This window comes from Castor canadensis, chromosome 5 (genome assembly GCF_047511655.1).
Source record: "Castor canadensis chromosome 5, mCasCan1.hap1v2, whole genome shotgun sequence".
In the NCBI taxonomy this organism is placed as follows: domain Eukaryota; kingdom Metazoa; phylum Chordata; class Mammalia; order Rodentia; family Castoridae; genus Castor; species Castor canadensis.
The window spans coordinates 147,387,626-147,404,037 of NC_133390.1; the positions used below are offsets into that span (position 1 = coordinate 147,387,626).

At 38.4% G+C, this 16,412-nt stretch overlaps 1 protein-coding gene across 5 annotated transcripts in view; it reads left to right on the top strand.

The window, feature by feature from the left end:
* Pak5 (p21 (RAC1) activated kinase 5) overlaps positions 1-10,608 on the top strand; it is a 342,537-nt gene extending 331,929 nt beyond the window's left edge. For all 5 annotated transcript variants that reach the window (XM_074074350.1, XM_074074352.1, XM_074074353.1 and 2 more), the window contains 3 exons: positions 4,996-5,121; positions 6,683-6,817; positions 8,375-10,608. In XM_074074350.1, the coding sequence (XP_073930451.1) occupies positions 4,996-5,121; positions 6,683-6,817; positions 8,375-8,530 (417 nt within the window). In that variant the 3' untranslated portion in view covers positions 8,531-10,608. The remainder of the gene's footprint in view (positions 1-4,995; positions 5,122-6,682; positions 6,818-8,374) is intronic.
* The last annotated feature ends 5,804 nt before the right edge of the window (positions 10,609-16,412 follow it).

The following is a 16,412-nucleotide window of genomic DNA, read 5'->3' on the forward strand; positions in this document are numbered from 1 at the left end:
TCAGGGAGATAATTATTAGTATGCCAGATTTTGAGGGGTTTGAGTTTTTTTCATGTCAGCAAAGAGAAACTAGCACTAGAGATACTGAAATTAAAAACTGCCAATACCAAAATGCTGATACATTTACCTCTTTTAATCATTCAGGTTTCTTAAATATATAGGCAAAGGAAACTTATCTGCAGGATTGTTGTTCCTCTTCTCTCTGTGTAGTAGGGTTGCACATTTATTGACAGTTGGAAGTATCTAACCAGAGAGAGCGAGAGAAAGATTACAGTTTTCCAAATCTAACCTGCACTTCTTCCCAAAAGTTCTACTAACTACATTCTTTTTTTAATTCTCTATTTTAATTCAGTCCATTAAATTTAGGCTGCTTAAATGATTTAAACAGTGTCTATCAAAGTTTAACTACATTATTATAAAGCTTAGCTTATACCTTTAAAAACTTAGTCTTTCAGATTTAACCACCAACAACTTCCTTTTCTCAGCTCACCCTCACTTTCTCATGGTAGCTTCCAGGAAGAGGAGGGATAAGTATGGCATGCCAGCCTTCGGGGTGAGGGAGGTAACACTTAACTTCTAGTTCCTCTCTCTGGTCCTGACCTTGATGTACATGGACTCTCCTGTTACCAGGACTGATGACCACTAGGGACCTGGGTCCATTAGGGTCTGGACTGCTCAGGAAGGCACCTCTTGCCTTCAAATGTTGAAAGCTGTCCCACTAGCTGACTCCACATCTCAACAATGGGCTTGTGCCAGGCACATTCACATTTTCTCACTGAGATTTGTAGGAATGTCTAACCTTTGAACACAGCATAAAAGCCATGGAAACCAACATTCCTTCCTCAAGCCCATTTCTACCCACACTGTTGGGCTATCTCTCCATGGTAGCCATGTTGGGCAAGGACTAGACTGGTGTTCAGTTGGTTTTTACTAGGATGTCTGTATTTATTTTTAAAATATTGCAGTACTTTCATGGAAGTTGATTAACAGCCACTATTTCAAATCTTTAGAGCATCCTCTAATACCCCAGCCCTTTCCTGAGACTCCCCTAAACTCATTAAAATTGGTGGTTCTCCTTTGGGTAATCCAAGATTCTATTTGATTCTATATCTACCTTCTGGTTGGTCTGTATTAATATGGTTTTCAAATATTCTGAATATTATCTCTGAATACAGATGCATATAGGCTTTCTCTCCTTTGTTTGTGTAGACACATATAATGCAGATACTTCTGAAGCTACCACTATCTGCTTGGGGTAGTGGAAAGTGATATGTAATAAAGAGAATCACTACTGTCTCTCCCTTCTGAAAATAACCCTGGGATTAAAAGGATAGACAATAAGATTTTCACCTCTCTGTACCATTGAAGTCCTTTTTACAATAGGGCAGCAAAGACTATGGATGAGCTATCATTGCCACAGGGTCTTCTTCTTTATACCCTATGGGAAATTCTATGATCTGAGTCTCCTGGGGTTGATTCTTGATAGAACAGAGCAATTGAAAGTCATCTCTCCACTAAACTATCTTTGTTTAGCATTCTATTGAGAATAATCTGATTGGCCCTCCACTCCAAACTGCACTGCCACTAGTCTTGGACTGATTGGTGAGACTATCATGAACAAGGAAATGGAAAAAGAAAAAAATAACTTCCAAATTTTAGCCCCATTTTATCTGCATTCCAACTTTCATTCTAGAAACCACCGTCTTAAATATGTTAATGGTGATTTCAGAAAGGTCTCTGACAAGTCTTCTATCACATGTACTATCATACATGTGTGTATCAATATAAAATCTAGTGGCATATGTTTTTTGAGCATCTACTCAGCTCTTTAGGAGCAGAGTGAGGCTCCATAATGAAAATCCAATCTAGTATTGGTCATGGTGGTGCTCACCTATAATTCTCAGCATGTGGGAGGCTGGCTCCCAGTAAGAACATTCTTTTTTGTGTGTGTAATACTAGGGGTTGAACTCAGGGTCTCACAGGCACTCTACCAATTGAGCCATCCTGCCAAATGTACATATTTCTCTTTAATCTCCAGTAATAGACAGGCACTGGTGGTTGACCCTTATAATCCCAGGTACTTGGAGAGGCTGAGATTGGGAAGATCATGGTTTGAGGCCAGCCTGGGTCAATAGTTTGCCAAACCTCCATCTCCAAAATAACCAGAGCAAAATGGACTGGAGATGTTGCTCAAGTGGTAGAGTGCCTGCTTTGCAAATGCAAAGCCCTGAGTTCAAACTCAAGTCCCACCAAAAAAAGAAACAATTCTCCAATAACACTTCTTCTTTTCCCATGCTTTGGCTCTGCAGGGTGGTTGACTACCATGTACATACATCCTGAGGCCCCACTGAACTATGCCCAATGATGGCAGTGACCTCTATCTTGATAAGAGTTTGAAACAGCTGGGCACTGGTGACTCATGCCTGTAATCTTAGATACTTAGGAGACAGAAATCAGGAGGATCACTGTTCAAAGCCAGCCCTAGCAAATAGTTCAGGAGACCCTATCTCGAAAATACCAAACACAAATAAGGGCTGGCAGACTGGCTTAAGTGGTAGAGGACCTGCCTAGCAAGCATGAGGCCCTGAGTTTAAACCCCAGTACTACCAAAAGAAAAAAAAAAACTTTGAAGCATACTTGTCAAGTGTGAACTTATTAAAACTCTTCACATGATAAAACTACAATATATGCATTTCATTTTATGTATACTTCCTTGAAGTATAAACAAATATTGAACTCAACGTTAAATTAAGACCGAAGTATACAGATGTCAACAATTTAATTTGAAGTGCATCAAAAATAAGATAGGTGGATGGAAAGATGGGTGTAATAAAGCCCATCAAGCAAAACACTAATTAATTACAGAATCTACTTGGTAGTATAGAAATGCTCACTGTACAATTCTTTCAGATTTGTTATGTGTTTGAAAATTATCATAATAACACATTGATGGGGAAAATCCTGCCTTCAGGCCAGCCCTCTCTGCTGAATCTTGATCCTTATAATAACACTAATGCATTTGTTCTTCCTTCTCAAAGGCTTCTTTAGTTTCTTATGATTGAGACTTACCCATTCAGTCAACAAACTTGATTTTGAGGACCTTTATGGGTCATACACTATGGTGGGTCCTGAAACAGAGATGGACTCTTTTTAAACTTTGACGAAGAAAATTTGGGGTGATATAGAGAAAAGGGTCAAGGCTGATTCTCATGAATTCAGCTTTAGTGGTTAGGTAGATCTAGTGCCATTAACTAGGATAGGAGAATAAACGGTCAAATTTAGAGCAGAGAATGGGATACTGAGTTTGATTGAAAGTACCTGTGTTCATCCATGTGTAAACTGATACTAGTTAGACATAATAACAGATTTTCGTTTCATTTTGTTGTGGTGCAGGGGACCAAACTCAAGGCCTTGCTCATACTAGGCAAGTGCTCTACACTAAGCTATACCCCTATCCCAAAATATAAGATTTGAATAGCGGTAGGTGATCTGACTTAAGCACAGGGAAGAAGAGAATATCTAGCATAAGTAGGTAAAAAGAGAAGAAGTTGAGACTTGAGACCAGAACCCTTGGGATGCTTAATATTTAAGATGTGATCAGCAAAACGAGAGGAAAAAAAGTTGAAAAAGTTCAGAAAGATATGTCAAGAATTTGTATCTTAAAAAATTTGTACCTTTGATCTATAGAAAGATTTTAACTTCAAATGGTCATTGTGAAACATTGCTAAGCAGTGGCCAAACTGTTCTTTTCTTTTGGATTCTATCATGACAAATATCTCTAAGTGGCCCATTGTATTCTCTTCAGTAATGCTATCTGAAGTTCAGAGCAGGTCATCGTGACCAGGAATTGTGCCTCCCAGAAATAAACTGAGTCCTGGTCATTTAGAATACATAAGTCAGCAGATGCCATTAACAGAACAGTATGTTCTTCAGCCTGTTCTCAACAGTTCAGGAGATTTCAGCAAGAATTTTCAAAGTATTTTTTATATAAAAAATAAATAGCATATGCATGCACTGGGTCCTTGACAACCTTAAATGCCTGACAACCAAGTGCTGACATCCAGTTTCTATGCTCATGTTTCTGCGTGTGTAGCTCACACCCGAAACTTTGTCATGAGCACAAAACAAAATGGAAAGGAAAGGGGAGCTGAGACTGAAAGTGATATTTCAGCACCATAGATAAATGAAGATCTTGCCAGGCACCAGTGACTCATGCATATCATCTAGACTCTCAGGAGATGGAGATCAGGAGAATCATACTTCAAGTCCAGCTCTGGCAAAAAGTGTGCAAGACCTATCTGAACAGAAAGACTGGATGTGCCTATTATCCCAGCTACTGCAGGGAACTTAAATAGGAGGATTGTAGTCCAGGCCTGCCTGGACAAAAAGTCAGACCTTATCTCAAAACTAACAAGAGTGAAAAGCGCTAAAGGTGTGGCTCAAGTGTGTGCCTAGCAAGCATGAAGGCCTGAGTTCAAACCCCAATACCTCCAAAAAAAAAGAAGAAGAAGAAGAAGTTCTTGCAATATTGCAAAAATAGAAAAGAGGATGGCTGTTTGAATTATCTCATGGTACTTAGAAACCCAGTTGTGTTCAACTCAAAGAACCAGAAGTGCAGCACTTTATATAGAATTTATATGGAGAGTAATTCACTTCTACTAAAGCGTCATCTGTCATGTCAAATTGAAGCTGTGGTTTTAAGATCTAATAATTATGTAGTTTTGGCAATATTTAATTTGTAAGAGCTTTTTGTTGTTGTCCCATAATTTTATAAAAGATAAAAGCTGGAGTTCAGACATTTGGGAGACAGCCCCAGTGCACCTGTGAAACGTTTGTCCACTGAAATGGATTTTTACCTTTTCTATAAAAAGGTCTGAGGCCTGTGAATGAATTTGAAACTCTCTCTGTCCATATTCCTAGGTCTATGTATATATTTCTATGTCTAGAAGGTAGTATTTTCAAATTGTTCATTTGTGACTCTCCTTTTCTTTTTAGATAAAGTTGTCTGACTTTGGTTTCTGTGCTCAAGTTTCCAAAGAGGTGCCAAAGAGAAAATCACTGGTGGGTACCCCCTACTGGATGGCACCGGAGGTGATTTCCAGGCTACCTTATGGGACAGAGGTAAGGAGGTAACAGTCATCCTTTGAGAATAGAAGGGCTGGGATAGACTCAGGGACCCAATGTTCATAAGATAGTTGGGGACCTTAGGAGATCAGAGCAATGAATTTGAGTCTACATATGATTCCCACTCACTGACTTGGCACAGAGTAGGCTGTGGCAGAACGTATGCCAATCACTACCATAGTGTTTATCCAGAGGCTTTTATTATAGTCCTGCAATGCACACTGGAGCAGAGGACAGGGGAGTCACTAAAACTGATTGACTTCTCAGTGGCAGGATCCATAAAACAAGACAGCAAAACTAGAATAGTGACTGGAGATGCAGGTGTGGTGTTCAGAGAAAGGAACGAGGATCAGAGAAAGTCCCACAAGTAGAGGTAATGTTTGAATGAACAACAATACCTCTTCATAGAAAAGAACATAAGTGACTATTAAAACATATACAAAAGCATGGCACAATTTCTACTTGCCCCAGAAAGGAAACAGTAACCTAATAAGGGACAGGGCTTAGACATACGAAAATGGAGGGCCAGAGGGAGTGAAGCAAAGGCCTTCTAGGAGGGAATAGCATGGGTAGAAGCTCCAAGGCTTCTATGCAAGGCTGCACACATGTGGAAGCCAAGCCTCTCATTTCAGCTGAGTATAACACTTCCACAAACTATGGACAGATGGTAATTCTGAGAGGAGAAGCCTTAGAGGCATGGACCAATGAGCAAAGGATATCTGCTTAAGTTAAGACAGACTCTGCTCTCTTTCTCTTCTGTGCTTGACCTTGGATGAGAGCTCAGCTTGTGTTCTCCACTGTGGTACCAAGAGATAAATCCTCTGAGAAGGTCACTACAAGGGGTATAACAGTAATGCAGAGAACAGATAAGGGGTGTAATGAGGCCATAATAGGAAGTGACTAGAACTGGAAATTTATGATTCCACTACGGCCTCTCATTGTCCTGCCTTCCCATTCTTTACTCAGACAGAGTTGTTGTCATCTTTTCCTTTTCCTTTCTCTACTCAATGAAAATAGTTTTATAAGGCAGGATTTTGTGCATGCTGTTTCAAAATGATAAAACATAAAAGGAAAACCCCAAAGTAGATGGAGAAAGAACTTTTCTTAAATTAAACTTGTAAAGGTATCAGAATACATTCTGCATTGTACTATATAAGCTTCTTGCAGTTTGTTAGGACTATGCCAAAAACTTCTCTTATGACTTAAATAAAATTTTCTTCTCTAGTTTCATGATGTAAAATTTGGGTTGTTTTCATCTCCCCTGATAGGCAGTTAACTGCAGAAGTTAACAGGGTAAAAATTAAATTCTAAACTTTAGAATGTTAAGATATTCATTTATACCTTTCATTGGAGTTGTCTTGAAAAAGAAAACATAGACCATTAGCTAAAACTTGGAAATCTAACAATTCAGCCTATAAATCTGAATTATAAATTTTGAGAAGTTACAAATATCAAGTTAGTTTATGAATGAGTATGGATATACTGATGTTCCACGGACACATTCAGTTTGCCATACTGTTTTCCTTGCCTAACATAACCTGTCGATTGTGCCTAACAGGTGGACATCTGGTCCCTTGGGATCATGGTGATTGAGATGATCGATGGTGAGCCCCCCTACTTCAATGAGCCTCCCCTCCAGGCAATGCGGAGGATCCGAGACAGTTTACCTCCAAGAGTGAAGGACCTACACAAGGTGAGAAGTACTAAGTGCCATTAAATACAGATTGTTATACCTCTCTGCTGTTTCAAAGACTGGCATATCACATCCTGTGGGGAGAAAGTTCCTAATTTAGAGGCATGAACATTAGACTTAGTCACTTAGGCTCAAATCTCAGTTCTGTTCATTTCATGGATAAGTGACTCAGCCTCTCTACCTCCAAAGTTTTTCATGTGTAAGATGTGGCATGATCTTCTCATCTTTCAATGCACAGGTTAGAAGTGAATCAGGTGCTTTACTCAACACTTACTCATTGAACTGCTGTTACCTTCTGGGGACTTCTAATTGCTAAGGAAATTGCAGTACAAGACTGCAGATCTCCTGACTCTTATAGAGCTTGCATTCCAGTTAGGGAAGCATATAACAAACTATAGACAAATGATGCAATGCAGTGAATCTTGCATTGCTTTGAAAAAAATAGTACTGTGATGAGATGGATTGGATTAAAAGCTGGTTTAGGTTGAAGAGCCAAGAATGCCCTTTCTGGAAGGGATCATCTGAGCTGGGATCCAAATGGAAAAAAAGGCACTAAACATTCAAAGATCTGGGAGAAAAATGTTCTGGGAAGACGGAACATCAGGGGCAAGTCCCTCAAGCCAAAAAAGAAGGCTTCTATGGCTGTAGACAAGTGAGTGAGGAGACCAGGGTAGGACATGTCAGAGAGGTTGGCAAGGGCTAAATCATTCCTGGTGACAAAGGGCATGTTTAGTATGAAGCAGGTAGGGGCCAAGTCTTTTCCTGCTTTCCAAAACTTGCCAACGAGGGCTAGCTCAAAGAGAATGGTGATAAGTCCAAGAATCACCACTGCTGGTGCTGTCATCTCCATACAGGACTTGCTGAGAGGAGCCCTGTCCACAGAACCCACCCATAAACCCTGGCCTAGCCATACCTTCCCTCCCTCTGCTTCATCACAGTAAGAAAGAATACACGCTACCTTTTGGGGGAGAATACTTTGTAAGAGTCTTCTCTTTCCTTTTGCCTAAACATTAGGGAGAGTCTCAGTTGAATCATTAATAGAGGTTGTGTGGACCTATAATAAAAATGAAACCACTTAAACACAGTAGGAACTTGAAACTTTTACTAGTTTGAACTGTTTAAATAATAAAAACTGTCTAAAAATGTATTGTATGAAAATAGTCCCACTTCCAATAGAAGTGATTGCCAATGTGTTTCAAGCCACATACAAAAGCAACTTGAATCCTAATGGTCAAAAACTGAAAAAACTCCCAAGGTTGTTTCCCAAATGGATAAATATGTGAGGTATAGTTAAAAATAAACACTATACAACAATGAAAAGGATGAAACCTTTCTTACACACATTGGTGATGAATCTCACAGACACAATGTTGAGTGAAAGAAGCCAGACAGTTCACAGTATTCTATTTCTATAAAATACAAAGTCAAACATAACTAATGTGTGCTATTAGAAGTCAAGAATTTGAAGTTGTTGATAGGATTAACTGGGAAACCATTCCAGGGGACTGGGCTAGGTTCCTGTGTAGTTCTCAGCATGGTTTCTCTGTGTTTTCACAGGTTTCTTCAGTTCTCCGGGGATTCCTAGACCTGATGTTGGTGAGGGAACCCTCTCAAAGAGCCACAGCCCAGGAACTCCTTGGACATCCATTCTTAAAATTGGCAGGTCCACCATCTTGCATCGTTCCCCTCATGAGACAATATAGGCATCACTGAGCAGAGGCTTCATTAGGTGACAAAGCTAGGTGAGAACATGAGAATAATTCAGGAGAACATGAGGAAAACCACAGATCATGCAAAAGGCCTGTGCATTCTAGACCAGCTGATTGGTGGGACAATGCGCTGACCGGCAGGGTTTCACAGACCAGGGCATCTTCTTGTGTCTTAAATAGGCATCTCTCCACTGACAGCTGGCATGGTCATTTGGAGCATGGCTTTTGTAAGTCATTGTTATATTTTGCAGCCCTTCATCCAGCAAATCAGAAGGACTCAGTACAAACTCCGTTATGATATATCCTAGCCACATGCAGGGTACCGCATAGGATTTTCTATATTGAAAGAATACTTTTCTGGCAAAAAAAAAAAAAAAGAAAGAAAGGAAAACAAAAAGCACTTTTTTCTTAATGGTAGCAGTGTAATGTATTTTGCAATGAATTTGTAATTTTTCTGTACGATAGTTTTGATAATTTATAGTACTTTGATGTCACGTAGCCATTGTATCAGTTGAAGTAATACTTGTTTACTAGCAGGAGTTTGAACAAAGCCTTTCCTACTTTTTTATCCCTTTCAGAGAACCAACGATTCTTTAGGAACTTTGAATACTGAATGACTCTCAATCACCGTCAGCTTTAGTAGAATATCTTTCTTATCTTAACAAGTGTCTTATGTGATGGAAGAATTAAGAGTGATGGTGATGATGTGCACATTTCATTTATCCAACCCAAAATAATGAAATAAAATTTGAGCCACAGTAAATTCCTTGGGATAAAGCTAAATATTTTGAAAAATCACATTTTTTCAAAGCTTCTAGTAGCAAACCATTTTTTGTGCACTAGGATGTATCCCCTGGTGCCACACTTGAATGGGTATGGCATCCCTTAGGGCCAAATTTCCCTCCCAAGGAGCAATTTGAGCACTAGGATCATTGGATTTGGTTCCCCGTATTGAATGTTTCGGTGAAACCATGGGAATTCCAGGCCCACAAAGGGAGAGGAGAGTGAACAAGGCAAGATGTTTGGTTTCGTTCATCACTGTTTTGAAAACTCTGTATGCTAGCACACCAAACTCTTGTCTGTATTTACCTTTGTACCACAGTATTAATTGCTATTGTTCATATATCGTGCTGGAAATCTGAACTGATGCTAGAGGATGAATTAGCAAGGGGGTATTTTACCAGGTATGATCTGACTTCAGTTGTGACCATGTTATAATTAATGTGTTTCCGACATAGGAGAGTTGTGCTGCTGTCTAGATCTTCTTGAATGTTGATAAAAACTGAATGACTACTACAATACATTTTGTGTTGCTTGTTGGATGAATTTGCATGTTAACTGTAGGCCAATATAGATTTGCCTTTAAAACTCTGGAAGAGCTACATAGTCATCATTTGTTTCTATTAATTATGCATCAGACAAAAGCCATTTGTTACCAAACTGGAAAACCAGAGGCTTTTCTTAATGACTTCGCATTACTGTAACAAATATGAACTTAAATTTGTGAAAATGCTCTGGTTGCTCTAAGCATAATTAAGAATTTTTGTAATTAATAGGTTGCTAATTATTTATTATAGTTAAAAAGGAAAAAAAGGCATAAAATGACCTTGTACTGATTAGATTTTCAGTTTTTCCCTCAAACTGGAAATGCCTCACCATGAATAGGATCTATGATTTTGTTTCATAAAATACAGCAAGTCAATGTTTTATGTAAAATATTAAAATATTCATATAAATATGTAAGAATAAAAGATAAAAGCAAACTAAATCCAGAAAATGGCATTCCTAAAAGGTCATGGAATAGATTATCTTACTTTAAGGAGGACTATGTACATGTAGAAAGAAAAGAAAATGCAAAATACTTTTTAACCAGAACATTAAAAACCATTGCAGAAAATAATGGACTTTGGATTCAAACATTTTTGACAGTGTAATGCAAATTTTTTCTGTAATTTTCTTATCATTGGATATTTTTTAAAGTATTCATTGAGTTTACCAAAAGTTACTGTAGCTTAAAAGGATCTGTGAGCACTAACTATTGGCAGAAACTGCACTTGCAAATAAAAATAAATGTTTGCCTTTTCCCCATTGTGTTATTGGAAATGCTCATGATTTTCTGAATTTATCCTAATGAGTAACCAAGAATGGTTTCTTTGTGATTTTGGGAAATGTAAATGAGCTGGTATAAAGTTATATGTGACATTATAATGACATGAACTGAGGATAAACATTCAGAGTTTACAGAGAGTGTAAGATTGTGTAGAGATATCACTACTGAGAAAAAGAAAATGAATTTTAGAAATCCAAGTTCCAGGAAAACCAGATTCAGGACTAAGGGCTCCTATTCTACCTCTCTGTTCCAAGGATGCTGAACTGATCTGTGAGCATTTACAACAAAAATATATAAAAAGACTTAGATTAGAGAAGGTAGTGAGTGCTTTTTCAACCTAAAAGAGAGTACTGGGTCCCTTCCTCCTCTTTTGGTGACAGGAAGACATTAATACTGATCCCATGCAGTTGAGGGTGTTGCTCATATAAAAGAGCCCATTTCTCATCTGGAAATTTTGGAAGGTGAAAACCCTCAGGATGTACCTTAAGACAGCATGATGAGATAGGATGTAGTATATTGAGTTCTAAGGAAGAGAAAGATGGAGGTAACCTTCCCCCAATCTTTGCTATGATGGTAGAAGACATCAAATTCTTTTGGCTACATTTGGTGGAGTATGGAGAAGCAGGGAATATGTCAAACTACTTTATTAAGTTATAAGATGCCCAACCCACAGGTACATTCAGGCATACACCATAGGGAGAGCTAAAGAGAGTTACAGCTGCTTTTCTGCAGTGAGAGGGGGTCAGAGGAGAGCTGAAGTTCCAAATCATCTACACCAAGACCACTCTAAACAACAGTTATATTCTTCAGGAGGATCCAAAATGAGATTCAGACATATTTGTTCCCTCCAATAACATTGCAAGCTGACTATAGCCAGCTAGATTACCAGAACCTCCCTTCTCCTTTTCCTACTGGTCTCCAGTCTTGGGCTATGTGTCAATGTGAGACCTCATGATTTGGGGGAGTTTAAAGGAAAGAGGGAATTGGAGAGCAAAGAGCATTTCCTGCCACTATTTCCCTACTGCTACCCTTTTCTCTGATACATCCTGAGCAAAGGAGAGGTATGTTATTTTTTTAACTGAAGTGAGATTGACTTTTTAATACTAGGTTCAATAAATGGCTGAGTTGTGGTTCTGTCCCCATTACCCACTGAGGAAAACACACTCAGTAACAATTACTAGAAAAAGAAAATCAATCCACAAAGTTAAAAACTCAATGAGTTCATACTTCTTGTTCAACTCTGTCAAAGGAATAGTGCTATGAGATTAGTTTAAGCAGAAGAAATTTTGTGAAAGTGAAATCATACAGTACAAATCCAGGCTATGTAGGAAAGTTAGTCAGGTTGAGCCTTGAAATGTGTACATTTTGAGTTATACTTCCATTTTGAGTTTATATTATTTTAGTGTGGGTTATGCCAAATGAAAAGCCTGGAAAGAAGACATAGACACAAATTGTTTATTTGGGAGATTGTCCTGACAAGCTCAACATGGTAGAGTGGAGAAAGGGGACAAAGAGAGGAGCAAGTCAAAAAAGTGTGATGAATGGGTTACCAGCAAGGGCACTGGCTCCACACCATTGGAGGTCTTTTGTGAGATGTTTCAGCATTGCTCTTCTGGAAGTGAGAATGCCATTGTACTTATTTGCCATCACCTATGCCTTATTGGTTAGGAGTTGCCTCTAGGTATCAGTTCCCAGAACGTCCAGCTTGTCCTGCACATGGATGCAGTTCACTCCCTCTGCCAAAGATGCACAAGAAGCTACTGAAACTGTCAGAAGATGACCTCCAGCAAAGACCAGGGAACATAGGTGGGACTTTGACAGTGGCTCCTACATAAGTAGGTTTAATTAAGGACAAAAAGAGAACTTGTTCCAAGGATGCTGAACTGATCTGTAGCAACTGATTTCTGTATCAAAATATGCTGTTTTAAATGCAAAGAATCCTTGTCTCGAAAGGTTTGCTCAAGGCAAATTAAAGCTAAGAAAGTACTTCAAGATCTTCTATATCACACTTTACTAAGATAGTCAAGGCCCCAAAGGATTTGGCGATGACTGTACATTAATTGTAACACCTACACGTAACACACATGCACAGACACACACACAACTTAGTTCCATGAAGGCACTAATCTTTACCTTTTGTTCAGTGAAGCATCCCCAACACCCAGAAAAGGGTCTAGCCAGTACATGACTGGTGCTAAAAAAAATAATGTGATCTCATTTGTCACGTGGGCCTCTATGAATCCTTCCATAGCAGACAAATAAGTTCAGTCAATTTAAATAACAGCTGAAATAGCCATTAACCCTGTAGCGCTCAACACCTGGACTCTCTTGACCATCTAAAACTTTGAGCTCTTGCTCAAGAAAAATGTTTTTAAATGCATAAAGTAAAATACATATATTTACAAAGAAAAGCAATTCAAGTGTAGTTATCAGAAATTAGCTTTGTAGCTATAATGCATTAGATAACAGGATCTTATGATGGATTTAATAGCCATCATAATTTCAAAGTAGTAAGTATAAATGATTTTTAAGGTATCACTGAAAAATATAAAGTAGTGATTTCTACTGATGACAAATTCATAGGTTCTTGTAATGGTTTGACCCACATTTATAAAGGAAATTATGCTTTTCATTTGAGGTTAGTAAATACTAATGGCATAATTTTTTTCTATTCAAGTTAATACACTCTACACAGTCCCTCTCACTCCAAAGCTGACAGCCACCCCCCGCCAAGATGTTTACTGAACTGGGGGTGAGGGAAATCCTTCCATAAAAAATATATCCTGAAGTCAAATAAACTAACACAGAAAACTGGATGCTGGGCTAAAAACCAGAGCATTAGTCCTTTTGCTCTTTCATGAACTCTTGTTTTGGCAAGTAAAATTAGAAAAAAACATATTAAGAATTGTGCTAGAAAAATGTTATTAATGATATCTGTTGTGAAGTACCTGTAGGGTGCCAGGCATTATGCTGGAACTTAAATGTACTTTCATGAACCCTCAAATAACTTTGCAAGAATAGAGAGTGAACTCTATTTTCAAATGAGAAAATGAACAAAGAGAAAACCAATAATGTGACTGTTGCTGATATGCTTATAGTAAAGTCTTTGTGGCTAGAAGTTTTCATATTTCTACAACAAAATCACCTGGGAAAGATAGTAAAACTGAGGATTTTAGGATCTTACCACAGAGATGCTCAAGTCTGGGATGATGATCTAGAAATGTTTTTTTTTTTTCAATGGTCTCCTAGGATGATTCCATGAAGGCTACCTTCAAACTACATTTCAAGACACGTAAAGCGCTCTGAGTCAGGTCACTCCATGTTTGCAATACTGGGGTTGGCTTTTCAGGGAAGCATTTGTGCCCAATGTTAAGTTGGATTAACCTCCCCAATAAAACACGCCCATGAATTAAGCACACTGCTCTATCAGAGTTGACCAGCATGGATGGTGGTTCTTAACACCTCTCCTCCAATTTCTCCATTCACATTTCCCTGATGTCTCCCATGTAGCTTTGCCAAGAGTTTGTTAATGGAAAGATTGGACAATTGGTGAAAAGAAGATGATTATAGTTTGAAGGACTTTCTCAGGATCCAGGTAAGAAGTGACTGTCCTCTCCATGTCCTCTAAGGCAATTTTACTGAAAGGTGTTTCCTGGGAGTAGGGAAATTCTGCAAAGAACCATGCTCAGAATTTAAATCAAAGTCGCTCTCTGCCAAATGAAATCTTCTATGGTTCATTTGGCCTTGTGTTTCCAGGCAAGCAGACCCAGCATCCTTCTGTGACCAGAGGCATTTGTGTTTAAAGTCCCAGTAAAAAAGAAAAATGACAGTAAGAGGGGTAATTGAGCATCTGTGGTTTATCTGTTTGTTTCCTTTCATGTCTCCAAGCAGGGGAAAGCAATGCAGATAGATGAGGCACTGCTTCTGCCTGCTCCAAGAGCAGCCACAAAATGTGAGACAATGACAATGGGCATGAAGGAAGTTCAGAGCAGGGTACAGGATACAGTCTGTCCCTCTGGATGTTGGAAGAATGTAGAGCACAGAAATACTCAGGCAGCACTGTTCCTTTCCTGCTCTACATCCCAAAGCTCACCTTTATCCTGTTGAGTTCATTGTGAAAATAAAGACAGAGCTGAGAGAAATAATACTGGTTTTAAAAGAAATTAGGCTGTGTTTAAGATCTAATTTTAAGACAGCTAGATAAAAATGACATGGCAAGTAATGATGGTAATAACAATAGTAGTAAATAACAACAATTGGTTCTTATTCATTCTGTATGTTACAGATAGGAAAATCCCTCTTAATTTTGAGAATTAAGAAATTTGGAGTCCAGAAAGATTTAATTAGTCAGCTGAGACACAGAGATACAGCCATATATCAGCAATCCAAAAAGAGACTGGGAACTCTGGTTGTTTTGTTTTTTTTTTTCAGAACGATGTGTTGATGTATTTTTTTTTTCTCGTCAGTCATCTTCCTATGGACTCTAAGTTGTCTGTATTATACTGTGTACTCAGTACTGAGCCTGCACTCAGTAAGTGCTCAAAATGACATCAGGTGTTTAAACTCAGTATTTGTGGAACACATGAATGAATAACAATTCCAAAACTAATAATAAGTACATTCTTTGTAAATGAAAACTGAAAAAAAACCAAAGGAAATTTTCAGAAGTATGAAAAGTGAAAAATCCCTTTTCACAGGGACTTTCTTATAGTCAGAAAGACTTAAGGCTTTTTCTCTGAAGGGGTTTCAGAAAGGAATGGGAACTTGTTGTGAAGTCCTAGCTATATCTAAGTGTCCACTCTTCCCCCAAATCCTAGGATCATTCTAAATAAATAATATAATTCTTTTAAATGCACAGATGCTAAAATTAAAAGATTTCATTAAGTCTGAAACACAGGGGTAAGAAGGTCACAGATAAACAAGAATGCAACCCACTATCCCTGAGGGTGAACACTGATACCAAAGTTGTCTCCTTTCCCTTATACAAATTTGTGAGGAATTAAGAATTCTTCTCTTACTGATATCAAGTAGACACTAAAGAGAGATCAGCTGGAGAAGATCAAGTTTGATAGAGCAGCAAACAAATGGGTAATAGAACTGTGACTGACTGGTACTTAGCAAAATTTGCTGGAATAGTGAATTTCCAGGATGCCCAGAGCTCATAGCAGTTGATGACTTAGGGAGATGAACTCATAAGCTACCTTTCATTTGATGAAGACTATATGGGGTCTAGGGTGAACCTTAAAACTAGAAGAAATAACTTCCTCTACCCCTACTGTGTTCTTAAAAAAAATTAGAAAATAAATACAATTCAAGGCTGGCTCTGTGGTAGATCACCTGCCTAGCAAGTGTGAAGCCCTGAGTTCAAACACTAGTACCTAAAAAAAGTCAGAAACAAACTATGCACATTTCTCTAGGAAGTTTCTGTAAATTACATTTTTTTAAAAAAAAAATTCAACCTAGACTACCATGTCCAGCTTTTTAACTCAAGGTAAAATGCCAAACTCAAGACCAAGAGGCATCAGAAACCACATTAAGCCCATCATCAAGAGGTAACATTATTAAAACTATTTATATTTATCAAAACAAATTCATGCCTCTTCACCCAGAAAGTCAGCTTCTCCCTTGTTATGTTTAGATCTTAAATGGCTCCCGAGGGCCCATTGAGGGCACGTTTGATAGCCCATGGCACTACTAGGGCATGGTAGATATTTTAGGAGGTGAGGCCTAGTAGAAGGAAATTAGGTAATTGGGGGCTTGCCCCTAAAATGGATAT